Source organism: Dipteris shenzhenensis, chromosome 24, assembly GCF_047967505.1.
Source record: "Dipteris shenzhenensis isolate YYH24624 ecotype China chromosome 24, Dip_SZ_1.0, whole genome shotgun sequence".
Lineage (NCBI taxonomy): Eukaryota > Viridiplantae > Streptophyta > Polypodiopsida > Gleicheniales > Dipteridaceae > Dipteris > Dipteris shenzhenensis.
In genome coordinates this window covers 6,132,486-6,160,382 of record NC_141619.1, presented here as the reverse complement: position 1 = coordinate 6,160,382, position 27,897 = coordinate 6,132,486, and the positions used below count along the sequence as shown (strand labels likewise).

The 27,897-nt window shown below is 42.9% G+C and overlaps 1 protein-coding gene across 2 annotated transcripts; it reads left to right on the top strand.

Annotated features, from left to right (window-relative positions):
* Positions 1 to 2,697: 2,697 nt before the first annotated feature.
* Positions 2,698 to 6,032, top strand: LOC147886130 (KIN14B-interacting protein At4g14310-like). 2 transcript variants are annotated; one of them, XM_087395769.1, is made up of 3 exons: positions 2,698 to 4,250; positions 4,407 to 5,128; positions 5,227 to 6,032. In XM_087395769.1, the coding sequence occupies exons 1-3, from the start codon at positions 3,030 to 3,032 to the stop codon at positions 5,726 to 5,728; spliced, it is 2,445 nt and encodes an 814-aa protein (XP_087251895.1). In that variant the 5' UTR covers positions 2,698 to 3,029; the 3' UTR covers positions 5,729 to 6,032. The 2 variants fall into 2 exon arrangements, with proteins under 2 accessions (XP_087251895.1, XP_087251894.1); XM_087395768.1 differs by having other exon boundaries at positions 5,203 to 6,032.
* Positions 6,033 to 27,897: the final 21,865 nt, after the last annotated feature.

The window sequence follows — 27,897 nt, the reverse complement described above, 5'->3', positions numbered from 1 at the left end:
TTTTTCTTGAAGAGGGAAGCCGAGTTTGAGTGTTAGGGAAGCCGAGTCTGAGTGTTCGCAAGCTGAGGATTTTCAAGCTCTACGCCCATTTTCTTCCAAGCCTCCTCTGGCTTCACACCTCCTTCACAAGAGATTGAATCAGCAACGAGAAAGCGAAAAACAGTGCGGTTGCGTCGCTCCTGAATTCGATTTTTAGGGGGCAATTCCTCTCTTAGATTAGTTGAGTGTGAAATTTTTGTTTGTGATGCTCAGAATGGTGCCACGAAACTTGGGCTGGGCTGCGTCTGGAGAACCTCCAAGGATGAAAGCAAGAGGACTTCCAAGGCTTCATGTAAGGTTGATGGCTTCAAGGGATTTGGCAAGGAAACTACCAGGAGCTGCAACAGTTGGCAAAGGGAGAATGGCGCATAGAGTTTGAGATGGTCTACAACGGCCCTACTTTCGCACGATAGTAGAGAGATCGTTGACGGAGAAGACGTGATAGGATGTGGAGTGCTTAGAATGGTGTTGCGAAACCTGGGCTGGGCTGCATTCGGAGAACCTCTAAGGACAAAAGCTAGAGGACTTCCAAGGCTTCATGTAAGGTTGACGCTTCAAGGGATTTGGCAAGGAAACTACCCGGAGCTGCAGCAGTTAGCAAAGGGAGAATGGCGCATAGAGCTTGAGATGGGCTACAATGGCTCTGCTTTCACACGATAGTAGAGAGATAGTTGATGGAGAAGGCACGATAGGAGGTGGAGAGCATGTGGATGTGTCGCAAAGCATAGAAGAAAGAGGATTTGCTATGGTGTTCGCTAACAGTCCTTGATCTCTCGGTGACGAAGAGCATCGCAACCGTCCGGTTTTGGCAAAATCGACAATTCATGAAGCCTGTGAAGACATGATCCCTGCTTGCAAAGGCAACGCTTCTCGTGCAGTTAGGACCACGGGTACCACTGAAGCATTTCCCAAGGCGAGAGAGCGGATCCTTACCAAGTAGTAGCAGCAGCAGCAACATCATCAAGCCTAACAGAGAGATTCAGCAACTTTTCGAGTGCCTTGCACTAGAGGCTATCTCTTCTTAGGGAAAGTAAGTTGAATCGCTTCAAAACTTCGAACAACCAAGGAAATGCTTGCCGACCAGAAGCACCCTACCGAGTCTAAGTTCCTTCTTGCTGACAATTAAAACAAGATTTCTAGAATCGAAAGAGCAATTAATATTGAATTTGGCAACCTGAAAGTTGTGATTCCCGTTGATTCCATCACGGTCTATCAACTTCAAACATTCTCTTGCTCATGGCTACACCTAGTGGCATTGGATAACCTTGCAAATCTCAAAAAGAATAATACATCGGCTTCATGAAAGGAAAGTTCAGAAGCCTAAAGTTGTCCAAAGAATGCATCTCCTTTAAAAAAGGAAACGTTAGAGCAAATTCTGAAGCCTACAGTTCAGAGCAAGCTCCAAAGAATGCATCGGCTTCATGGAAGGAAAGTTCGGAAGGCTACATTTGTTCCCAAGTTTCCATAGCAGTTGTTGAAGGTGGATAGGTGAGACCCAACTTATTATGTCAACGATGTTGCATGCTTGAGCTCGGAGAAAATTTGATGGAATTAGTGGAGAGATCTACACATTTGGAGACCTTATAGCTATGGGAGTGCCACATGAGCAGGTTATCAATCTGAGATATTGTGTGAAGTAGTAAAATGAACAGTCTTTGCTCTCAACGACATCCTCGCCAAGCTTTGCTAAGTAGAGTCTGTGCTGATTGTAGTTATCAGAGCTCATCCCTTGTGCCACCATATCATTTTTGTGCCCCTAATTGAGGCATAGTTATTCTTGAATAGAGGTTTGTACTTGGAATGCATTTTGCATTTCTATCTATCAAGCATGGCTTTTAGAACATCAGCTATTCATTTTATGGAGTTCCCCTTCATGGCATTTGGAACATGAGTTTTTTTTGCCATAGTTGACTTGTAGATTCTAAAGGATCGTAATGGCAACTCTCACCTAAAGAATTTTTTGTAGATGTTCAACTATAATGGAAGAGCATTGCGAGTCGTTGGATTGGTCTCCTATACCATAAAGTACAATTCTTATTCCTTTTAGGTAGACGATATGGATTTCATTCACCTTGTATTAACAAGGTGAATGAGAATAAATCATTCATAAGGCCTGCCGCGCACAGATCCAAATAGCGAAAGAGGGCGGAGATGATGAATTAAAAGGGATGAGGAAGACAAAGAGAGAGAGAGAGCAAGAAAATTTGTGATTTAAAAAAAATTAAAAATGGCCACTTTTGTTTTTGAATAGCCTTTGCCTCCACTTAGGCCTCCCTGTGGAAGGCCATAAAAAGAAAAGGTAAAAAAGGGAGGTGTGGTGCTCCAAAGGGGAGACGAGACACACACACTCTTTTTGCCTGAGCTACCAAGGATTCATTCACTCTTTCACGTTGCAAACTATATACAATGGACCTGCAACATTGCAAATTTAGGCAATTTAGTTATATTTTAACTAGGAAAAAATTTGATAGAAAAATGTTTTCTATGAATTTTTTAAAGTCGAGTGTTTTTTTTTAAAGAAGAAAGCCGAGTGTTGGCGGGCTGAGGATTTTCAAAAGTGGCGGGCACAGCTTCCAAGCCTCCTCTGCTCCACGACAGATTGAATCACAACGAGAAAGCGGAAAACAGTGCGGCTGCTTCGATTTTCAGGGGGCAGATCCTCTCTCAGATCAGTTGAGTGTGAAAATTTTGTTTGTGATGCTCAGAACGGTGCCGCGAAACCTGGGCTTGGCCGCGCTCGGAGAACTTCCAAGGACGCAAGCAAGAGGACTTCCAAGGCTTCATGTAAGGTTGACGCTTCAAGGGATTTAGCAAGGAAACTACCCGGAGCTGCAGCAGTTGGCAAAGGGAGAATGGCGCACAGAGTTTGAGATGGTCTACGACGGCCCCTGCTTTCGCACGACAGCAGAGAGATCGTTGACGGAGAAGGCGTGACAGGAGGTGGAGAGCATGTGGATGCGTCGCAGAGCACAGAAGAAAGAGGATTTGCTATGGTGTTCGCCAACAGTCCCAGATCTCTCGGCGACGAAGACAATCGCAACCGTCTGGTTTTGGCAAAATCGGCGATTCATGAAGCCTGCGAAGGCATGATCCCTGCTTGGGAAGGCAGCGCTTCTCGTGCAGTCAGGACCACGGGTAACTTTGAAGCAATTTCCCAAGGCGAGAGAGCGGATCCTTACCAAGTAGTAAGCCTAACAGAGGGAATCAGCAACTTTTCGAGTACCTTGCACCAGAGGCTATCTCTTCTCGAGGGGAAAGTAAGTCGGATTGCTTCAGAACTTCGAACAACCAAGGAAATGCTTGACCAGAAGCACCCTACCGAGTCCGAGGTCCTTCTTGCTGACATTCAAAAGAGGATTTCTAGCATCGAAAGAGCAATGAATTTTGAATTTGGCGACTTGAAAGCAGTGATTCCCGTTGATCCCATCACTGACTATCAGCTTCAAACATTCTCTTGCTCATGGCTACACCCAGTGGCGTTGGATAACCTTGCAAATCTCAAACCTAATTCTGTTTTGCTCAACAACCACAAGGATCTTCCAATGTCTGCTTCACCAAGGGCGCCTACATTGGCCTTCGATCAGCAGAAGCTGGAGGCTCGCTCGTCTCCAGGTAGAAAGCCATTGTCCTATGACCAAATGATTGTACATAGGAGGGCCACTCTGCATTCAAAGTTTGGGAATGCCCTCCCTGGCCAGAGTTCCGAGGATTTGTATCATGAGGGCAGAGCAACACAAGAAAGCGAGGAAGCCGGGGAAATGGGAATTCGACGTGACAGCATTTCTGATCCTTCAGTATTCGCGGATGGAGCTGCACTGCCCGCTCCTAAGCAATTAGAAACAACTGCAGTAGACTCTACTCGGGTTGGGGAGGCATGGCCTACTCCTGTGCAATTTGCTTCTTGTAATGAAGAAGCTCCGCCACAAGGACTAGACTCAACGGAGGATGCTCAGCTCTATCTCGAATGTGATGAAAGTCTGCCCTCCAACGATGGTTTGGAGAATCAAGAAAGGCTCTCTAGTGATGCTTTCGACGATCAAGTACCCTCCTCCGGAGCAGCCGAGGAAGAATATGACGATTGTCCAACAGGTCTAGTGTATGAAATTGGAGGACGAATTGCAACAGCGGGTTGGTACGTCTGTGACGGTGAAGCTATCGTGCTTGCTCACGATGACGGGTGCTGTTCATATCATGATGTTGCCAACATGGGGGTACAAAACTTGCTCTCTCCGTCCCGGCTCTTATTCCCTTTTCTATTGCTCTTCAAATCCAATTCGATATTGAAATATAATCTTCTCTCTGTGGCTTTGTTTCAATGCTTCTTCGGAATCGTGCTGTCTTTTACGAAAGCGTTTGATTACTTGCAGGAGAAAGCAGAATTTGAAGGTCCTGGTGGAATAGTGACGGCAATCTGGAATGATTGTTGGCTAATCAGAGCAGCTGGTCCAGACGGTCGCTCAAACAAGTACATTGTTGGAGCATCTGCAGGGAGTGCAATAGATTATGGGTTCTGCTCGTGGGATTTTTACAGTAAAGACCTCGTTGCCTACCATAGCAAGCATAAGAGACTGTCTCCAAATCCCAATAACTCAGCTCATAGCAGGCCGATCAACACACCTCATTCTGAAAATCAACTCCCAGACGGCAGAGGCTCCAAGGTTTGGCGAGTATTAAGCGGCTCTATGTCAGGTAGGGGGATCTCAGCCAGACCGAATACTCTCAGTACCTCTTCAATGCGATGCCAAAAGGGGCTTCTTGAATCTCTGCAATGGTGGTACAGACCTTGTGGGCCTCTGATGGCCTCGGCTGGCAGTTCTCTCAAAAAGGTGGTCTTGTGTGACATTCGGGATGGTGATATAGTGATGACCTGGAATACAAAACGTACTATTAGGAGTCTAGATTATGGCAGTCCCTTGCAATGGAGGAACAAAGGCAACCTTGCTCTCGCTGAAGAGGAGGCTATAAGCATATGGGATGTGGACGCAAAGGATGCCCAGTGCGTGCAGTACATTGAGCTATCGGAGAAACGAGTGTGCGCCATCCAAATGCACAATGCAGATGCAGAATGCAGTGGTGGTGTAAGACAAAGGTATAACAGGCATTTCTATTTTCAATTGAGGTCAAGGGTTTGGACACGATCAAAGTATAATCCGCGGCTAATAGTCGTATGTTGAGTTCACCTTGCAGGTTGAGTTCTTCAAATACCGAAGATTATGATGGAGTTTGCTGCACACAGGATGACATTAACCTTCTTGATTTGAGGGTCCCCAAAGGGATAGGAATTCGCTTCCCAGTCTCTGGGCAAGATTTGCAGTCGGTGTTTGCCGGAGGAGACATGATACTGACAGGGAGTTTAAGTAAGACATCTGGAGAATGTGAAGTGCAACAGTGGTCAGTACGGAAAGCAAGGCCTGTGTGCAGCTTTACCATTCCTCCCTGCAACAGTCACCTCTCAGTGACACAAATTTGGGCATCCTCAGGATTGGTCATGGCTCTGAATGGAAATGGGTTGCACATTTTCCAGGCAGGCAGAAAGACTGCAGAAGAAGGAAGATGCATTATACAAGAGACTAAGGGTGTGATAGGAGGCTCATCGGATCTCCTAATAAACCCTTCCTTTGATTATGCCAATTCTCGAGTCCTGCTCATCTCCAGAGATCGACCTGCCTCCTGGTGCCACTGGCCATGATCATCATAGCTGTGCCCCACCAGATGTTTTTGCACATTTGCCTCCTTCCAATACCTTCAGAAGAAGGAATGACACTGTTTATCTTGGACATCATGGCCTCTTGAAGTCGTTGCTCATCATGGCCTCTTGAAGCCGTTGCTGCAGTAAATTTCTTTAAGCCAAAGCAAGAGGGGAAGCAATCACCATTTGTTCTCCCATCTTAATGTCTTTTAATGTCAATTTTGACCGATGATTGGCTGTCTCTTAGGGATCAAGTGTTCCAGCACCACCTTTTACCCTAAAGAGTCACCATGTAAAGTGTTGGACCTGCTGCTAATAGCTATATATGTCAATGCATTTTTAAAAAAGGCTCTTTTGTCTTGAGTTTAGCATTCATCTATAGAAAACGTGTGTGTGTGTGTGTGAGAGAGAGAGAGAGAGAGAGGCTCGATGAACGTGCGTATAGGATCTTTGACTATGGGCATGGTAGGTTAACGTGCAAGAAAGGCTTGCTCATAAAAGCGTTAAGGCTAGCCATGGATCTTGACTATGGAGATGGTAGGCTAACTTGAAATCCTAAAGGCATTACGGCTAGCCATGGACACATCACTTGAGCATTTGTGTAGTGGATCTTGACTATGGACTAACTTTCAAGAAATATTTGCTCATAGAGGGAGAGATAAAAGAGAGGAAAGTAGCCTTTCTTCGGTATGATTTTTTAGAAGTTCAAATCCACGAGCTTATAGTTTCGAACTTGATTCCAATGACCTTTCATGATATACCCTTTCCTAGAGAAATGGTGTTGTGCATCCTTTTGATGCTTCCACCCCATACCCTCTAAGTTTGTCTCCAAGGGTTTGCAGAGATACTTACCACCCATGTAGCACCAAAAATACAATTCCAATATAGAATGTGCATCCAAACCACAAACCAAAAAGCACTATAGATATGGTGTTATTCTTGTCATACCACAAGTACATTCCTTCAAGCATGTACCAAAGATGTAAAGTTGCATATTGTAGTCATGATCATATCCATGCGTCAAAAACAAGCGAACATATCATAGTCGAAGTTTTTCTGACAACATGCAATCTAACCACTACATTGGTTAATTGAAAATAGCATAAAATCATAACATTAGATATGTATCCTAGGGTGTGGAGTCCCCACACACCTTAAGGACTACTACATACCACCTAACCCTTGAACGAATGATTGGTGTTCGTAAGGGTATTCAAGGATATTAATTTGAACTAAAAACCCTCCATTTGCTAATGATATCTCCCCAACTTTCCAATTCAAAGTTAGCATCATTGGCCTCCAAACCAATGTGATTCCCACTCTATCATCTACATACTTGAGCCTTGCTCTCCTCCTTCTCATCATGATGTTGGAAAGTAAGTTTTTGCATCCTTCTAGGACACTTTCGCTAGCGAAAGTGTCCAGAGAGATGTGATGAACGTAAAAAATAGGTCATAACTCTCAAACCGTAGCACAAATTGCTGAGCTATAAAAAGAAAGTGGCGTAATTTTTGTGGTCCTTCTAACCATATAGCTAAAAATAATATTTTTCATCCTTTCTAAGACCCTTCGCCAGAGATGATGGTGAAAAAATGGTCATGACTCTCAAACCGTAGCTCGGATTGACGAGTTGTTAAAAGAAAGAATGATGGAACCTTTGTGCTCTATCTAACCATGCAATCAAAAGTAGTTTTTGAATAAAGAAAAATTATGTTATTTTTTGGTTCTATCAAGCCATGAAATCAAAATTAAGTCGTTGCATCCTTCTAGTATCCTTTTGCCAATGAAAGGGTCCCTGGAGATGTGATGAGAATTAAAAATGGTCATAGCTCTCAAACCATAGCTCAGATTGATGAGATGTCAAAAGATATATTTATACAAATCTATCCAACCCAAATGGTGAAAATAATGTATAGGAAAAAAATTTACCTCCCAACACAAAAAAAGAGCTAGTGAGGGTTACATTCCAAATATGAGTATATGCATGGTGCTCTAAGTATATACACGGTGCGCTAAGTATATATACATAATGAAAAAGATAGATAATATATACATGGTGCATTGCGCCCTTTTGTTAGTGTGAAAGGGGTCATGGTGGCATCCATTTGAGAGCACGCATTTCCTACAACCATTGGATTCCAAGAGACTCATTACAATTATTTCCCTTGATGCTATGCTACCAAGGATTTCATGGTGAAACATATCCTACTATTAGTACATTCCACTAGGCTCATAAAGTGCCCTTGCCACTACAAGCTTAATGAAGTGTTCAACATCCCATTCACAGGAAAAAGGGGTGACAAAGGGTTCATCCACCCAACCAATACAAGTCATGATGTTTTTTTCTCCCCCAAAAAAAAAAGTCATGATGATGAAGCCCAACAAGAGGGGTTTCAAGGGTTAATAAACCCCTTTGCTAGCAAAACAGGTGCTAAGGGTTGCATGTCTCTAAGGACTCTTTCTAAAACCATGGAAAATTAATATGATGTTGTTATCCCTTGTGACCTAAGAGTATTAATCTAAAGTCCTCTCTCTCTCTCTCTCTCTCTCTTTCGTGTGTTCCTTTTATCATAAGTTATAGGTACTATACAAAAGTATAATGCATATGTAAAATAGTATCATTTCACCCAAAGATGCAGGCAGTATGCAAAACTATTGTGTGTGTGTGCACACGCACATGCGTATTTGTGTGTGACACACACACACACGCACACGCACACGCACACGCACATGCACACGCACACGCACACGCACACACGAATTTGCGTACGTGATTTGAGTTTCGGACTCATCTTGTTTCGGGGACGTCCTATGATAATTACAATAGTAAAGGATGACTCTTGGACTTGGGTAACACTCCAAGACTACAAGACTCACATTGCACATGGTTGAGTACTTCTTCAAAGGATATATATTTCACCCTTTTTCCAAGAAAGAGTAGTTTGGGTGGCTGTTTTTTGAAGCTATCTTGGCAATGCAAGCTCGAAGCTCGAGGGTTTAGGCTCGAAAAAGGGAAGCCCCCACCTTTCTTGGAGTAGGATGTGAACATTTTCCAAGTTAGTGCTCATAATAAAGCTGGACCAAGAGAGCTTCGCTATGAAGAGACAATTGTGGAAATTACTAGTATGATAAATTTTTTGCGACCTTCTTGTGAGGATATCCTTTTATTTTCCTTCTTACCCAATTTTGTTAATACAATTTTTGTTTTTCGGGGAAAAAAACATGTTCCAAGTGAGCGTGTTTTAACATATTCAAATCTTAAATTGCCCATGTCTGAAAAGTACCTCTAATGTCCAATCCTTTGACCACACAATATGTAGTGTATATGACCGTAGTCAAACTTTTATTTTATATTCTGTTAATTCCTCCCCTCATGAATTGAAAATTTAATGTCCCCACCGACCTTTGAAACATTACCCCAAGTTGGATGTTGCTAAAAATTATTCCCTGTAGCCTGACGCCCCTTGCTCATCTCCTCTCTTTGCCTCCCCTTTCTCTCTCCAATCTTCCATGCTAGCTTCCACTCCTCCCTTGCCCTCATTGCCCCTTACCTCTATTCTACACTTGACGTCCCCTTTCAAATCCTTTCCCTTTCACTCGTCCTAGCCTCTCCCTTGCTCTTGCTTGACCCTCTTCCCTTCCTTGCGTCTTCGATTGTCCCTCCCCTTCCCAGTGTCTCCCTCCCCTCTCCCCTTCACTTCATCTTCGGACACCCTCCCTTGCCCTCTGTCTTTGCTGCTCCTCCCTCCCTCACGTGCTCCCCCCTCCCCTTTCCATTGTCTCCCTCCCCTCTCCCCTTCACTACATCTTCGGACACCCCTCCCTCGCCCTCCGTCTTTGCTGCTCCTCCCTCCCTCACGTGCTCCCCCTTCTTGGCTCCTTACCTATTGAGTGTGTGTTTTTTCCACTCTCATGTCTTCTCAGAATTTGTGTTCCTTGTGGCTCGCCTCTCGAGTATGGCGATTGTTGGCTATGGCGACAGGGAAACGTAGAGGTGGCAACTAGCTATGGCAAATGGATTAGGGTTAGCCTACTGTTAAGTTATGGGTTAGGATTAGGTTAGGTTAATCTATCATCATTGTTAGTCATTAAGGAAGGTAACAACAATGTGATTTGATCCGAATGAATGCAAATTTTCTAGCTATAATTAAATTCGTTTTCAAAATGTGATTTGAAAAAAATGTTGGCTTTGGAATAATGTTGATCAGACTTTTGTAGTGAAAGTTACATATTTTAGATGCAACTTGACCCATTACATGTGGAGTCCAACTATTAGGGCTCCATAAGTCTTTTTCCAATTCATTTAGGGAGAGATTGCCATTTTGGTGTTGATGAATTAAATAATCACTTGCATGTACGATGTAATCAGATCATGTGCTAAAATCGCTTGCATGTCTCCACTCAAGATCCTTTTCCATCAATTTGGTGGGGAAATTAGAGAACCATTTTATACAATTGTGAATTTAAATTTGGGCAACTTAGCTAAATGGTTGTTAAATACACACCAATCTCATCAAAGCTCAAGGATCTCATTGAATCCCTTGAGTTCATACAAGAGTCGGCAATAAATTAGTTGCATGCTCCAACATTATACCAATTGCATGATTGTTTGATCAAATAATATAAGCTGTGTACTATTTATGTATGTGTGTGATGTGTGCGTGTGTATGTGTGCCCGCATGTGTATGTGCATGTCCATGTGTGAGTATCCAAGGGTGGTAGTCCAAAAGGTAGTGATAATTCAAGAGTCCTAGGGTGGCACTTGGCAGTAGTTCCTAAGCTAGAGAGAGAGAGAGAGAGAGAGAGAGAGAGAGAGAGAGAGAGAGAGAGAACATGAGGGAGAGGAGTGGTGTGTGTGTGTGTGTGAGAGAGAGAGAGAGAGAGAGATTGATTAGCTTATTGACACCTTACTTATCATTGCTTGCTTCATATGTAGATATCTTTCCTTCTACCAAAGTTAAAACCCAACCCTTGGACAGTCTCATGCAAACATTTTCCATTCAAACATCGAGGAGTTAATGTCAAGGTGGAGTCTTGCCTCCTTATCAAAGTCTTTTTTTTTAAAAATAATTCATGCGAATGAGTACCTCGAAGAGCAAGTGCACATGGAACCTCCTTCTATGACAGGGAGTGCAAATTCTTGTAATGCAATGGGTAGTACCCACCATGAATGTCAATAGGGAGGTTATGTATAAAAGGTTCTAGACTTCTATGAGTTAGTGTCATTCCTACTACCAAGGAAACTTTTGTGTATGAAGCATAAGACCCCAATGGCAACTCTCACATTGTGTTCTCATGGGTAGACACTCTCATCGGTACACGAGTGAGCCTCTAGCATAGAGCACCAGGCTGCCTCTAGCATGGATTTATCCACATCACACAGTTGATGATACACCAGTCATGACTACGGATGAGATCTATGAGTGGAAAGTGAACCTACTATGACCATTACTTGCCCCAGGATATGTACTAGTTTATGACGTTGACTCGAGCATCACTGGTCTTGAGAGATCAGACGCAAATGTACCACATGTTAGCATTGATCAGCGCACAGTTTTTGATCATGCACTTTTTTTAATTCCAAAGAAAAGAACTTCTATTGATGCTTGTAAAAAACGATTGTACAAGTTGACAAATACCATAAAGGTGCCAACCATGAAAATCAACGAGAAATTAAATGTTGGCTGTCAAAAAGACTCTCCTACTACCAAAGATTCCAGCTCATTGCCTAGGGATTCTCTGTAATAGGGGCCAACAACCAGGGTGGCGGACTATACAACCATCTGATCCCTCTTGGGGTGATGTAGAAAACACTTGCAGGACAAGCCTCGCAAAAACGTTCCCATTGTGTGACGGTAGCTCGAGAACCTGGAGAGTCTCGCTCCCTAATGGCACGAAGCATGAAGATGATGTCCTGCTAGATGGCTACCAAGGTGGATGACGGTGGAACATGGTGTTGGCCCATAACCCAACTGCAGCAAGCAACCCAGATGTTCCATGCGCATTTGATCAAGCATAGTGAGAGATTAGGCATAGATGTACCACATGTTAGCATGGATCAGCCCACAGTTTTTGATCATGCACATTTGATAGTGGTAAGCCCTTAACACATTAGCACGATCGGTTTCTAGTGATGTATACCCATCACATTCATGCATGGATCCGACTCCATCTACAATCACATCAGATGCAGATACACAATAGCAGCTCAACACCAGTGATCATGCAGTTATTCACAAGGCAATTCCTTAGTATGAGGCACATACATCTCTAGCAACATACCAAGATACATGCCCCAATGCATTCAGCTCCCTAGATGACTTCATTCCAGCATCCATCACTGATGCTTTCACCTTTGACATGGAGCCTATCACATCTTTGGACATGGTGTTGAGATATGGTGCCATGAGCACCTATTAGAGGCTAAGGTATGGTATAGGAATGTATTAAAGTAGCCACCCTAGGATGTGGACTACATGATGAAGAAGGAGAGTGTGGATCAGAGGATCCCACAAGTGTTGACTATTCTAAAGGCTCTCTCTATATAAGAAGCCTATCTTGTATTGTTGAATAGAGATAAACATTTTCTATCTCCCTCTCATGTCTTATGTAGTGTGCTTTGAGCCTCCTTAGTTCTTCCGCTGATCTTGTGTGCACTAGGCTTAGTGGCGATCATATATTGGATCTTTCACATGGTATCAGAGCATAGGTTGCCCACAAATCTAGGTAGTTTAGAGTGATTGGGACACTCTTATCTTGATGTTAGGGAGAGTTTATGAGATTATGTCCATGAGATTTTGAGAGTCCATTAAGAGAGAGAAAGCTTTCTGTAGTTCCTTCAACTAGTTTTAGTTATGCTTCACATATTCCCTCCTTGAGGAATTTCCTCTCTTCTACAAAGACCAAGACCTTCAAGAGCTCCACAACAACAAGCCATAGCCTCTTCAAAGCCTTTGATAGCCAGTCTCCAACTATATCATATTAGAGACAAGGTCTCTACTAAGCGGTGGCTAATGTTCACGCAATCTGAATGCCTAAGCTACGATGACCTACACAAGCCTCGTCCTCAACTAATGCATCAGACTACCCACGAGAAGTAGCAGTGGCCAAAGCCATTGACCAACATCTCCAAGCCTTCTACAATGACCCACACATCTTGTACTCTACCTCCCAACTACTTACAACAAATCTGTTTATAGGCTGCCTCCAACGAAACTCCTTCAAGCTCCAACACTTCCCAGAAGTTCCATATACTCCTTCTACCTTAGGTGAGCTCCAAACAGCTCATAGACTGTAGGCGAGTCCATCGACAACCTTGCTTGCACGTAGCTCCAATGCGACCCCAACGGAGTGACTTGCCAGACGATCATCTACGATAGTAGCTTGTCAAACTCAAATGTGGCCTTCTCCAACAATGCTCCTACGTGCCTTTGATGCTTAAGCAGTTCTCCATAAGGAAGTGCCAACACGACCTTCAGCTCTAGCTCTCACAACGTAGCCACGAGCAATAACACACCTTCAATTGCCTCAGTGCCAATGGGCTACTCCATCTACCAATGAAATCCACCAACAAGAAAAACCCGTGACTTCTAGGACTCTACAACGCCTCCGCTCTAGCAACCCCCGAATTTGCAGGCTGTCCTTCCCATCACTGTCATCGTACAGAGAAGCCTCAAAGTTTCTTTTTTCTTCTCAAAGGTGTAATACCTTAGGACATGTGGTAGCCCCATGGCAAAGACACGTGGCAGATAAGCCCATGACCTAGGTTAAGGCTATGGGTTAATTTTATGGTTAGGTTCAGCTGCTTGGTTTAGTTGGACCATGGTTAAGTTTATATAGCCTTGGGTTAACTTAATTGAGTTAAAAGATTACCACAATGCATAGGGCCACCTCAGCACAGTAACCCCTTGCCAAGCACAATTTGCAAGCAACATGTGAATCCATATGCCACATCGTTAAAGACCCCTTTTTGATCAAATCTTCGACAAGCCGTAACTTCCAATCCAAGAAGAATTTGCATGTGCTCCAAAAAGAAAAAGTGATTGTCTTTTTGAGCTCTACGTGTTTGTCAAGTCAGAATCACTGCAAGTAATTAGATACTACTAGATTTGAAAGTTTATTCAACTAGTAAGACCTTTGCAATGACAATAATACGCACCCCAACTGTATTCACTGGGGAAGGATTTCACACCTAGTCTACACAAATAGTTATCTCTTGATGCATCAAAAGCTTTGGAAGACTGTAAAAGAAGATATACCCACTGCACAAAATGATGCCTGGAAGGAAAAAGACGAAGCAGCACTATCACTCATTGGTTTGCACTTGGGTCCAAACATAATTCATCATATAGACTCCAAGGATCATGCCAACGATGCATGGGATGAGTTGAACACAATGTTTGGTGCAAAAGCCAAAAACCAAGAAAATCATCTTAAGATTGAATTCTATGGTTTGCACATGAGCTTCAATGAATCCATGAAATAATTTGTCACAAAATCAAAAGCATTATGACCCAACTAGAAGGCATAAATGTAAAAGTAGGAGAAAAGGATGCACTTGCAATCCTCCTTAAAAGCATGCCTGCAGAGTAGAGCGCACTGACAACCACTTTGAAGAATCTCCCAGATCCAAAGTTTGAGGAATGTGTATCCTCTCTTCTTGAAAAAGAAAGAGAGTTGAAGGCATCGACATCAACATCTACATCAACACGTAGCAGCAATAATGAAGAACAAGCATTGTTCAGTAAAACATCAACGAAGTGTTACCATTGCAAAAGGATGGGTCTCTATCAAAGTTACTGCATACTAAAAAACAAACCAAAGTGTCACCATTGCAAGAAACTGGGACACAAGGAAGAAGATTGCAAATTGAAGAACCAGGAAGTCAACTACATGGAGTCATCATCAAGCCATGAGCAAAATGACAAGAACAACATGTATTGAGAAGCAAAAGCCTTGCCACCTTCAACCGACACATTTGTAAATCAAATCTGACCGGCCATGTAAGCACCTAGGGGAGGATTTGATCTTGTAACTCACATCTAACCACCTTGTAGTAGCTAATGGATCATGGCACCAAGGGGAGGTGTTGAGATATGGTTCCATGAGCACATATTAGAGGCTAAGGCATGGTATAGGAATGTATTAAAGTAGCCACCCTAGGATGTGGACTACATGATGTGAGGATGTGGATCGAGGACATCCACAAGGAGAGATGTGGATCAAAGGATCCCACAAGTGTTGACTATCCTAAAGGCTCTCTCTATATAAGAAGCCTATCTTGTATTGTTGAATAGAGATAAACATTTTCTATCTCCCTCTCATGTCTTATGTAGTGTGCTTTAAGCCTCCTTAGTTCTTACGCTAATCTTGTGTGCACTAGGCTTAGTGGTGATCATATATTGGATCTTTCACACATGGTATCCATGAGCAGTTCAAATTAGCAAATTAGTCTTCATGACATTCTAGCATCAGCTCAGTCATGCCACATTACACCATCCTTGGATCTACTGATCACCACCTCTTTTAATTAGCAAATCATTCCTTAGCATGAGGACATTTATGCATCAGTGCGGTCCTACCCCAGTGCAGTGGACATCATTAGGTTCAGCCATAGCGCAACCTGGTTAACCTCAATGTTTTAGCATGCACTTATGGCTATAGTATATAGTCATTACTTGATGCAGATTAGTGGTTGGATCTAGGATTACAGATCTATCCCTACATCAGTATTCGGCAGTGCATATGTCCCAGGGATATCTTATGATTTATCGGTTGTGTTTGAGGCTTCTAGGACTTTATACTGTCAACTCCTTCTTGACAAGCCTATGAAAGATGCTACATCCCATGCCGATGGATGTTTATCCATGCACACATCAAATCACTTTCAGCTCATGATACTTGAGCATACAAGTACTATAGGCTTCCATACCTTGTCATTTGTATGGGTCTCTTCATCAGTAGTGCAGTGTATCACACTTGCACCTTCGTCCCTAGCTTTTTTACAGACCCTGGATCACTCTATCCACATCGACTATGTGGTCTTCTTTGACCCTAGATTATTGGACAGAGATTATAGTTCTATTGCAGCATACCTCACATAGTGCTATCAGTCCTTTTGGGTTGGTGACACTCTTATATGTCACAACCTACTTGATTCTTTACATCGACTAGCTTCACACCCAAATGCCTCTTCTATAGAGCGGTTGCATAGTCCACGATGACTTATGACATGTTCAACACGCAGCCATACATGCAATCATTCATGCAGTCATCTTTTGATCGAACACAGTCTTTGATCCAAGTGGACTTCTTATTTTTTGGATTTCCTTCCTCTTCCCTTCAGCTTATTTTTTGGGCTTTGTTCCTAAAGGCGAAGGATGGCCTACAACTTAAGAGGTGGAAATGCACATCTATGTACAAGATCACATAAGTTCTAGTCATTGTACAGGCTTTTGCTATGTAGTCAATGTGCTCACACATGCACATACTACTATGATTCTTTTCAATTATCTTGTTTAGTTTTGGATGCTATCGTATGCACCAAATGAAATCCACATAATGCACCCTCTACTTAATGCAATTTAAGAGGGGGTGTTAAGGATGGCGTAAATTGCACCATACTTTAAGGGCATTAGGGACAAACCCTAGCCCTAACCCTAACCCTAAGGGGGTCTCATGTATATATGCATGATTATGTTCATACAATATAGTGTATAGCCACATCTTGAGGTGTATTTCTTAGTGTGTGGTTGGTACCATCTGCATACGGTTGGTTAACTAATTGGAGACCACCAGGAAGTTCAATGCCTTGAGTGCTCCCTTGTCTATCTATTCTTGGAGTAACCATCCCAAGGCATCAGCTACTACTGCAATTGCAAAAAGTAAAGGGGCAATGGGGCACCCTTGTCTAATAGATCTTTTCAACAAAAAGTGTTGGTTCATTTCCCCATTGACACAAATTTTGGCAGAAGCATTGGAAAGCAGATGTTTGACAAAAGAGATGAACTGAGTGCTAAATCCCATGTCATTTAGAGATAGGATTAAGAAATCCTAGCTCAATCTATCATAAGCCTTTGTCAAAGTCCACTTTAAGAAATTAAATATCTTGGTGTGTTTCTTTATCAAATTTACATCCGTCCCATATGTTGATAATAGCTTCAAGAAGATGTCTACCTTGGATGAAGCCTTTCTGTTTTGGGCATATTCATTTGTCCATTCTGTTCTAGAGTCTTAGAGCTAAATCTTTGGCTAGAATTTTGTAACTGCAATTGAGTATTGTGAGAGGTCTCTAATTCCTTACCTCAATTTTATCTGCCTCGATGGGAATGAGCTTAATAATCCCACCATTCAAATGAAAAGGAAGTTGCTCCAAGGCAATGCTCTTAGTCTAAACCTTTAGCAAACAAGGGCCTACAATTTCCCAGAAGCATTTATAGAATTCAAAAGATAGTACATCCTCACCAGGTACCTATCTTACCATCAACCACTAAGTAAATTGCATCCTCTATTTCTTGGAGTGTCAAATCCTTACCAAGTTGCACCCTATCATAACCTGGAATTATAATCTTTCTAGAAAAACTGCATTGCCTCCTTGCATCTAATATGCCATCATTGAGCTCAAAAGTTGTGCTTACCTTTGGAAATGCCACAAAATGATGTTCGAATTTTCCTCATTTGAGGAAGCCAAAAAGCCATTTCCTTTACCAAGTAAGGGGATTTCATCTTGAATCTTTTTTCTTATAATAAGTTTAAAGTTTTGCTTGGAGGGCCTATCAATCTTTCCTACCCACGAGTCTCTAAAATAAATTTTAGCTTCACTTATTTTTATTCGCTCTTGCCTTCTTATTTCTCTCTTTTTTTCCAAAAGTCTTACTTGGGCTTTGAAGTCTGGTATGTTTCTCTAGTTCTTCTAGATCTTTTGAGTCTATCCATCCTTTGGCATGAATGATTGCCCTTTTTTCCTTGGCTTCCTTTAAAATTCATTGAGTATCAGATTGCTAAGTGCAGGACTTTGCTTGCAAGTGTTCCCAAAGAAAAGGCATGCATCCAAAACTTGAGTAATATCCTATTGTATTGTGCGTAAGTTGAAAAGTTTAGGGTCAGCCATGAAGCAGGAGGGGCTTTTAGTCCCTTTTCCAAAATCAAGAGTTACTATCACCGTCTTGTGGTCAGAAAGAGTTAGAGAGGAAAAACACGATAGATTTGAGGGTAATAGTCTGCCCTAATAAACTTGGGATACATAGATTTTGTCTAATCTTTCCTCCCTCTTGAAATCTCCTACTGATCTATTGCTCCAAGTACAAATTCCAATGGGGATTGAGTCAACCAGTTGTAAATTTTCTTTGAGTTCTTCCCGAGCATGAAGTTCAAAACCTCTTAGTATAGATCCCTTCTTTAACCTTCTATCCTCGGGGAGTTCTCCCATGTTAAAGTCTCCTAGTAAAACAATATTAAGTCCCAAACCATTTAGCTCATCCCAAGTTCCTCTTCTTGACTATGAGCTAGCGGGGCATAAAATGAAGCCACTATACTTGAAGCTGAATGGGCTTGGGTATATTGAAGTCTAGCCTGTTTTTTATCTTGCATGTTAAAGCAATCCATTTGCCATCTCTATTAGTTAGACTATCAACGATACCTTTTTTGAAGTGGGAAAGCACTCCTAAAGCTGTACCACCTCTGCCATTCTCATGCTTAGTGAAATACCAAACCCTTCTCCTCTCAACTATCCTCAACCTTTCAAGGGTATCTTCAATAATTTATTTCTCAAAGGGCAAGAAAAGTAGGGGAGAAAGAATTAGCTCTTAACTAGCTAGAAAGTTCATGAGTTGTCATAGGGTTAGTAAGACCACACACATTTAAAGTGAGAAAAGATATGGGTTTACTTACCATTTTTGTTTTCCCCCTTTTAAAGTGAGAAAAGATATGGGTTTACTTACCATTTTTGTCCCCTTTTTTAGCCTTGGGGGTAGGACTCTTTGGGGGGCACTCTGGCTCTTAACCTGAGAAATTCTTTTGTTATTTTGAATAATAGCTTGAGCTTTACTTTTCAGGGTGAAATCCTTCTCAACTATCTCAGTGTGTTGGGGAAGTTCTTCCTACGAGTCATCTTCCTCACAATCACTCATAATTGTATCCCTCTGATTTATTTCCTTCTCAAACTCCTGAAACCATCCTGGCTTTACATCTTCCTCTTCCATCTCTTGTTCCTAAGTTCACTTTTTAGTTTCCTTATCTATGAGAGCATCAAAGGCATTTTCAGTTTCAATCATAGGGTCCTCTTCAGCAATCCCTGTGTCGGTGCGACAGGCGTATGTACAAAATTTGCCGACTTGAGGAGCGTGTTGAGGGCTTCATCTAGGAGGTCAACTGGGGCATTGGAGGAGATGGACTGGGAGGTCCTGTGCTGTGCAGAGCTGGTGTTGGAGGCATTGGAGGAATACTCAGGGAGGTTTGTGCGCGGAAGTGGGGGTGGGGCGGGCTAGGTGGCTTGCTGGGGGGGTTGGGTGGGATTAACAAGAGGTGGTTGTGGGATTTTGATGGGTGGGGTAGTAGAGTTAAAGACTTCTATGGCTTTTTGCCCCTCCTCCTCAGTGACTTCTTCGGGATATACTACATGAATTGTCTCAAAATTGTTGACTCGACATGCGTTGGATTTGTAGGCCTAGAGGAATTCTCCCAGTAGCCTCATATCCAGATGACAGGGGAGGTGGTCCGCCATGGGTCCGAGACCTGTCACACTGTGAGAGATGCCTGAACCTCTGGCTCTTTAAGCGCTTAATATGCCACTGCACTGTGGTAATGGAGGGTGTAGTCATGGCCCTCGTATGCATAGTGGGAGTGGATGGCACATCCATTGAGCTACTAGAGCCATGCCTCTCCAAGCGCTGAGTGCGTTTGAGATCACACAATTTTGTATTCCCCTTGTGTGGGGGCGGGGGCGTGCTTCCTTGATGACCTGGAGGGAGTAGTGCTAGTTGCTGTAGGCACATCTTGAGTGCCCTGCTGGGTTGAAATCTCTTCCTCCGCTCATAGGTCCTCAATTGGGACGTCAGAGGGCATAAAGATGGTCCGGGAAGGCGCGCTCTGCGATTTGGAGGGACCGGTGCTTTTGGAATTGGGGGGTGGAGATAAACTCCATTTAGAACTCAAAGAACTCATTTTCTAGATTCGAGGGGAATAAGGAGGGAAATTGAGCAATAAGCGAATTGGTTGAAGAGGAGGAGGCTGAGGACATTAACTGGGGGTTGAAATGCTGGCTGGAAAAGGGCAAGGAGCTAGGGAAATTCTGGCCGAATTTTGGTATTCACTATTTTTGCTTTGGTGACGACTCAGGGGATAGGGTTCTTTTTATAGATTTCAATATCCCTACGACGAGGGGGATGGCATAAGATGACGGGGAAAGGGGATAGGAGTTATGGCGATGAGCGGCAGGATGGGAGCTATGGCCACAGTCGGTGGGTTAACGACAAGGCGACGGTCAGTGGGATAGAAGCTAAAGCTACGAGTTGTGGGGTTGGGAGAAAGGTAGCGACCAATGGGATAGCAGAAAGGCAATAGCCGGTAAGATGGTAGAAGGGCAACAGTCGGTGGGATGGCAGAAAGGCAATGACCGACGGGATAGCAGAAAGGCAATGGTCGGCGAGATAGCAATTATCAAAATTTGAGAGGGGAGAAAAGGAAAGAAAAGAAAGAAGAAAAGGGAAAAGGAGAGGGGGTGTGGAAAGGAAAGAATAGGAGGAGGGAGGGAGGAAGGGAAAAAAGTAAGGGAGAATAAAAAGGGAAAAAATCAAAAAACAAAGGAGGTGGATATGGATGTCGAGGAGGTCGCACGGAGGAAAACGTGAGGTGAATGGACTAGGTCTCATGTGGACTTGTGAGGTTAGCATGCGAGAATGCAAATAATGCATAAGGGGTGTACTGGTCGTAATCATCTATTGCTGACCATGAATGCGGGTGGGTGCATTGGCATATCGAGGACTTGTGAGCTGCTAGTGCATGGTGGTGATATGCCTACCGTACAGACTCACCTAGACCTAGACTTGATGCTCATGTGGCATGCAGTGGAGATGAATGTCGCACGACTATATAGCATCTCATCAGCCAAGTGGAGCACGTGTCGAGTTTGTGCCGCATCTTGGTTGCTAGAGGTGTGTTGGCATGGTGATGATCCTTTGAGTGGAGCTCTTCCGTCATGGGGCACGCGAGTTCTTGTGTGACTGCAACTGGTGTGGAAACATGTTCTTGTGGTACCGCACCCCTTGCTATAGCAGATAGTTTGTGTTCGGGTAGCATTGCGGGTGCTGAGATGAGTAGGATGCCCTCCAATGGCTCACCCTCAGGCTGGGAGGAAGGTTCTTGTGTAACTCCCCCCTTTCTAGGAATCGGTTCTTGTGTTCCTTCCTCGCTGGCCTGGGTGACCTTATTGAGTTGCTCTATTCATGGTAACATGGCACACCGGGGGCTTGGGGGTTTGTTCATCATAACGAGCTCGATGGTAGGTTCTTGTGGTACTATATCTAAGGTTGACACAGGTTCTTGTGTTACTACCTTCTGAACCCCTACGAGTTGGGATCATGCGTTTGGTGCCGTAGGGAACTTCTGGACCCAAGCAACTTGCTTGCCTTTGTAATGGCCTTGGTTTTCCAAGAGCCTTGTGGCAAGCCAGCGCTTGTGGGGCCACTATGGTTGGAGTGGTGGGTTCGGGCCTGGGAGCCAAGGCGATGGGTGTTGTTGTGTACTTCTCTTAGATGGGGTTGCTCGTGTCAGAGCCAACCAAGGAGCCCCATCCCCTAATTTGGTCTTTTTGGGCCGCGGATTACCGTTGAAGTGACATTGAGCAAAGAGAATAGCTTCTTGTACCTAATTTTCATGGCATTTCTGGGTGGGCGGTAGCAATGGCAGAGTAACTTGCTATGCTACCCCTCCGCCACCGTGGTTAGGTCCCTGTACCATCTAGGATCAAACTTTCTTCTGAGGGTTGGGATCAAGAGTGCTAGAGGTGGCTAGGGCCTTAGAATCGCCTTCATTTAGAACTTCCTTGGCTCTGGCATGTGGTGGTACTATGGGGGGCACGGGATAAGTTCACAAAGAGGAATTATAGTAGTCCTCCCCCCATTCGTGAGAGTTGCTGTTCTGGCCCTCCAGTCGATTTGGCAGTTCATAGCGTAGCATGAAGGCCTTCCAATATCATTTGCTCATCAGTCGCTTCTATGGGGAGAACATAAAAATGGATCTCTATGGCCTGGCAAACAACCATTAGTCTCAAATCCACATAACCTAATGTACTTAAGAGTTGACCATTGATAGTGCATACTGAAGCCACAGTGAGGTTTAGGGGTACCTGTAGCTTATCCCTTACTTCGCGGGAGATGAAGTTGTGGCTGCGTAAGCTCGGGCCTTGCAATTGGACATTCAATCTATCGGGTTCTACCGTTAGCTCATCGGTTAGGCCTAGATGTTCAAGTGTTGCCTTAAGCAAGGCTAATTGCTTAAGTTATCTAATTTTGGCATTACGTGCCTTGGCTTATTCGATGGCCTGGCGTTTCATCCGGGCTACCTCGGCCTTGAGCTCCTTCTCCCTATGGATGGCCTGAGTCTGTAGGGTGAGGGGGCTGTAGTATCTTTTCAATTTACTTGTGTTGAGGTAGCCTTCCATTTTTACTCCATCTAGAGTGGCTATTCGCCATGCCCCTTGTGGAGTGATCTCCACCACTTGGTAGGGACCCATGCCCCTGTACTTGAGCTTATGTTTGGTGTTGTGGATGCTATAGAGGAGTGCAAGGTTGCCCTCCTAGAGGTCCTTGTTCTTGAGGTTGGGTCAAACCATAAGGCAGTAGGCTGCACGCAATCTCATCTCATCGAGCTTTTCGAGATCAATCAAGCTCTCCACCAAGGCATTCTCAGTGAGCCTCTCATTGACTATAATGTGGAGGCTAGGTACTACATACTCCATTGGCATAACTGCCTCTACCCCAAAGGCTAGGCTGAAAGGGGTGCAATTTGTGGCTACTTTATAAGATGTTCGATAGCGCCACAAGGCTACGATGAGCTTGTGCTCCCAATCGGTACAACTGGCCTCAACCGTGCAAGTTATAATCTTGTAGCATGTTTTGTTTGAACTCTCAGCTAGGCCCTTTGCCCTGAGATAATATGGCGTTGACTCCTATGTATAATCATGAAATCACTAGTTAGGTTCACTATAGTTTTGTTGAGGAAATGAGTTCTAGGACAAACGCATTAACCATTTCTAGATCTGTGGGAGCACCAAAGGCTTTACATGCTCGAATTGCTCCACATGGGAGAACAAATCTCCTTCCTTGAGGAATTTAGTCATCAACTTGGAGATGGCTATGGGTCGACTCCTCGAGAGATTAGTGATCCCTCCTAGAAATATGGGTGCAGTCGAGGGTGGTGCGGCCCCCCTTCCTAGTGCATTCACCAGCATGCACATCGCCTCATTAAATAGCACTATTTGGGAAGTTGGTGGATGCGGTGCTGTTGTGGGCCTAACAGGTCATAGAGGTAGCCTCAAGCTTGGCCCTGGTGGCGGGGTCCACTGAGTTGTTGGTGCTGGCGTTGGGTCTGAAACACTTGCCCCCCCATACATTGGAGTAGTAGCTGTGCTGCGGGAGTGAACTGTCGGGCTCCAGGAGGGAGCGGGACATTGGGCATTTGCATGGAGGTTCCTTACATTGGGTGGTAAGGTGGAACTTGTGGAGCTGTATAGTTGGTGTATGTTAAGGGCACCTGGAAGGTTGAAAGTTCATAAGAATTCCCCCCTTGAGAGTCTCGTGCATTTCCTTGGCTAGGGTCTCGTCCTGCGAAGTCCCTCATCCATGGGTCTTCATCCTCCATGTGTTCCAAGTCAGCATGCCTCACGAAGGCTGTGGGCCTCGAGTCCACAAAGGCGGTCTTAGTCCCTATCTACGACTCAGGAGTTGGTTGCTACTAGCCCCACTTTCCATGGACATACTGTGGCAAAGGGGTTCTCCATGTCTACTGAATCCATACGGCCCAACCGTCCAAACATGTTGGATATTATACCTCTTAACCTGGAGGCTACAGAAGGAGCAGGAGAGTTGGGTGGAGCCAAGCTAGTGTAGGGGGCTTCGAAAGCCCTCGGACCCGTAGGGTCTTGCATTTCCTCATTCAAGCTCTCCGTCTCGTCAGAGCTAGAGGGGTCCTCTCGTTAGGGCTTTAACACTGAGTGAGAGCTAGGAACATAGCTTTCAATTTGGACCAATCCCAAACTGGGGCAAAGGTGGGCTGAGCGTAGCTCGAAATATTGTCCTCGGGCTCGAGTTTCTTGGACAAAATTCTTCAAGATCTCAAGTGCATGTATAAGATACACTGTGGCTGAAATTTTAATTCTATATTTTTTGACTACCCTAGAGATATCCCGACGGTCGTGGGGATAGAGCTAACGAGACGAACATAGGGATAGGAAGTGACATGTGTCGGCAGTGGGATGGAATGTAGGTGGTATGCCCATGGTCGTGGGGTTAGCGCTCAGGCTATGGGCAATGCGATGATCAGGTTAGTGGGATGTGAGTATAGCGACGAGCGTGGGGTTGACAGTAAGGCAACATACATAGGAATAGACACTGGGCGCCAATCGGTGGGTTATCTGTCTCGACGGGATGTGATTATAGCGATGGGCATGGGGTTGACAGTAAGGCAATGGATCATGGGCATAGGTTGTCAACGCCTGTCCGACCGGCGTGATCATAGATTTTGACACATTAATTAGGGTGGTGGGTTAAACAGCGATCAGAAGCGAGGTCGTGGGCATAGGGGCTAAGCTAGTAGGTCAACGAAGATTTGACTATAGGAAATATATCAAATGTTGTGGGTTTCCTTCTTGTTTTCATTGCTAGATGTTTTGTAGTCAGTTTGTTGGTTATTTTGGGAATATTGGAAGTTCTAGTTCTTTAATGGGATGTTTCTTTGCGAATGGTGAGTCAGAGGGGGATGGAGATAGACTCAGATGGAGCTCGGCCTGCAAGTACCTCCAAAAGGAGTTGAGCCTAAGCTTAGAGATGGAACTAGCAGTGAAGTACTGCCAGAGACAAGATTCTCTAATCTGATTGGAAGTCTCATCAAACCTGGACCCTACATTTTGCATGATGACAAGGGAGTGGGAAAGCTTCCCTTTTTTTAGGTTAACTAGACCAAGGACATTCTTTCTACTAACATTCCTCCTTTGCTAATGCATAAGCTTTGTGGGGGCCATGGGGTTGGTGGGTTAAAAAGTGGACATAGGCTTAAAATTTTTGCTTTTGGTTTTTAAAATTGACTTTTTACTAACAAAATTAGTAAGCTTATTTTACTATGATTTTTAAAGGGTTTTTAATCCTTAATCAATGATCACTATCCTCCACATAAGGGATTCTTTGGGGCTCAATCCCGGCTCAATTTTGTTGAGTTTGATCCTTTTATCCTTTCTGACTATATGCACTTGTTTCTAAGTATGTGGCTTTTTGGAGTGATTTTTCCTTTGTTTTTTGCCTATTTGTATTCCTCATCCTATTCTTCCTTTTCTGAAACCTTTTAGTGGATTTGAGATGGCTTGCAATCTTCTTTAAATTTCCTGTATTGTTGTCCTTCCTCAAGATTGGACTACGAGTTGTCTATGATTTTTGAAGGGCTTAGTCATCACAAAATGCCTTGATAGTCCATTTTGATGGGCTCAGGGCTCAACTTCTAATGACATTGGAGTGTTGGATTGACTTCAAATGTCAACTCTTGTACACTTAAAAGCTTCTTCAACTATGTTGTTGAAGTTTGGAAGTACCAAGTAATTACTTGAAGAGCTTGTCTATATTAAAGATGCATCTACTACAATGTGGCCATAGTTTGGGTCTATTATTCATGTTTGACATTGTTGTTCACCTCCTCTATTCATGGTGCAAATATTCTTCTTACAATCCTTTAAAGTTTGTCAAATTGTTTTTTTCCTTGAAATTTTTTGTTGTTATCTTTGCTTGTAAAATGTTTGGGTGGCCACTTGAGTGCTTGGATGTCTTGTCTTTGTGTTTGTGAGTTTTCAATTCTAACCTGCTTTATCATGAAGCATTGTGTGCTTGTATTGTTCTATGTTGGATAGCTTGTTCATGCTTTTATGATTAGTTGTCTAAAATTTTATGTAGATTTTAATAGAGAGAGGTGTGAACGTGTTTGGTTCCTTGGTCAAGCTTGGTGGGTGAACATGTGTTCACCTTTCTTCTTATGTTACGAGCACAATATTTTGTGTGGAGTCAAATATGAAGGATTGGATTTAGCTTCATGGTTCGATCTCATTTATTTTTATGAGTCTTGTTTCGACTAGTCTCCTTGAGTCAAGTGCATGGGATATATTTGCTAGAATTTTAATAGCTTATTGTTTGTAGTGAGCATTGGGTTTTTTTATATGATGTGGTTTGGAATGTACTCTAATGCAAAAATGGTATTCTTTATTGTGGATCATTGATTTTCCATTTCTTTGGGTATGGATTTAGTTTTTTTTGTTTGGATAGGGCTTTATTTTCTTTTGCCTATTGGTTAGCTTGTTCTTCTTTTAGTTAGTTCCTTTGGTATCTTTGGTCGAGGCACTAAGAAAACCTCATCGCATTGAGTTTTTGGAACGTACATGATGTTGTATTCGCTTAAATAGATATAGTTGTTCTCATGAATCTTTTTCTTTATGCTTAGAGTTTTTTGTTTGTTTTCTAGCATAGCTTTCGTTATTAGGTTAGATTGATGATGCATGGGCATGTTTGACCCCTTTCTTATTTTGTTTTGATACTTTATGTCATAGTGAGCTAGAAGTTTATGATAAGCTTTCACGTTTTTGTCTAGTGATGATTTGTTGGTTCATTCATTTTTGTGAGCTTCTTAGGCCTTACATTGGTTGATGTTGGATCTTCTTGCTATAGTAGTAGCGAGCACTAGGTTTATCTGGTAGTTGCAATAGGCAGAGCCTTATTGTTTCTTGAGCTTTGTGCAATTTAATTGTTTTTTATAGTTTCTTAGTTAAGTTTGATGATTTTAGGGAAGTAGATGTAGTATTACATGGTCAATCAAGAACAGTGGTTAGGATTACAATTTTCAAATGCTTTGATGTGAAAGGAGCTATCATAATTTTATTTAGATATTGAGGGAATGTTGATGCGCTTCTACACAATTTCATTTGATAGTTTTGGTCCTTTTTTTCCAATGTTTGTTAAGGTAGTTGAATTAATATCTAGTTCAAAATGAGTTTGTTTTGATTTTGTTCGAGCACTTTGGTTTTTGCTTGCTTGGTTTTTGGTTGTTAGAGGTAATGGTGGTGAAGTGTTCTTCCTGAGTTGGTTGTCAATGTGAGAGCTCACAATAGTGTTTAGTATTAGTAGGTTTTGGTAGTTAAAAGCCAAAGTTTGTTTGTCTATTATTACTTCATTGTTAGGTGCTATTTTACTTGTTTGGTTGGTAGGATATGATATTTGTTTAAACACATTGTATAGTTTTAGATGGTTGTTCAAGTCATCTAAGTAGCAAAGCAGGAAAAGTGTGTTGTCCCTGTATCTCAATGATCCAATTTGAATTTTGCTTGCTTGATTGGGGGTAGTATCCTCAAGAAGTGGTCGTCTAATTGGTTTAGATTCTTTAGTTCTTTGCTTTGATAGCTAGTCAAATATTTTAAATGGGTTTGGATAGCTGGTTTGGAGGTTCTTTTGTAGCAGGTTTAGTTCTTAAAGTCATCCTTTCCTAACAATATGTTCTTGAGCTAATGACAATACTAAAAGGCTTTCCTCTCTATAAGATGTTTGGTTTTCTTCGAGATTTTTGTTGATGGGATGTCTTGTAATAGGTTTGTGGTTTGTTATCAAGAATTTAGTTGTATGTTTGAGTTCCTAGGTTCTTCTTTGGCAGCTTGATAAGTCAAGTAGGTTTTTTTGTTTGGTGTAGATAGTCATCTCTACTGCCTTATAGTGGTCACGTTTCTCTCTTAAGAATCCCTTTTCTTGTTTAGTATCTTATGAATCAGTAGGAAGTTTAATTACTCATTAAAGGGTTTGAGAAGCATAGGTCTATTTTTAAGTATGGTTCTTTGTCTTTGGTCTTTAGCATTTTACTATAATCTAGAGCTTCTATTTCTTTTTCTTTATAAAAGTGTGTAGATTCTATTTGGCATACATTTTCAAGACTTC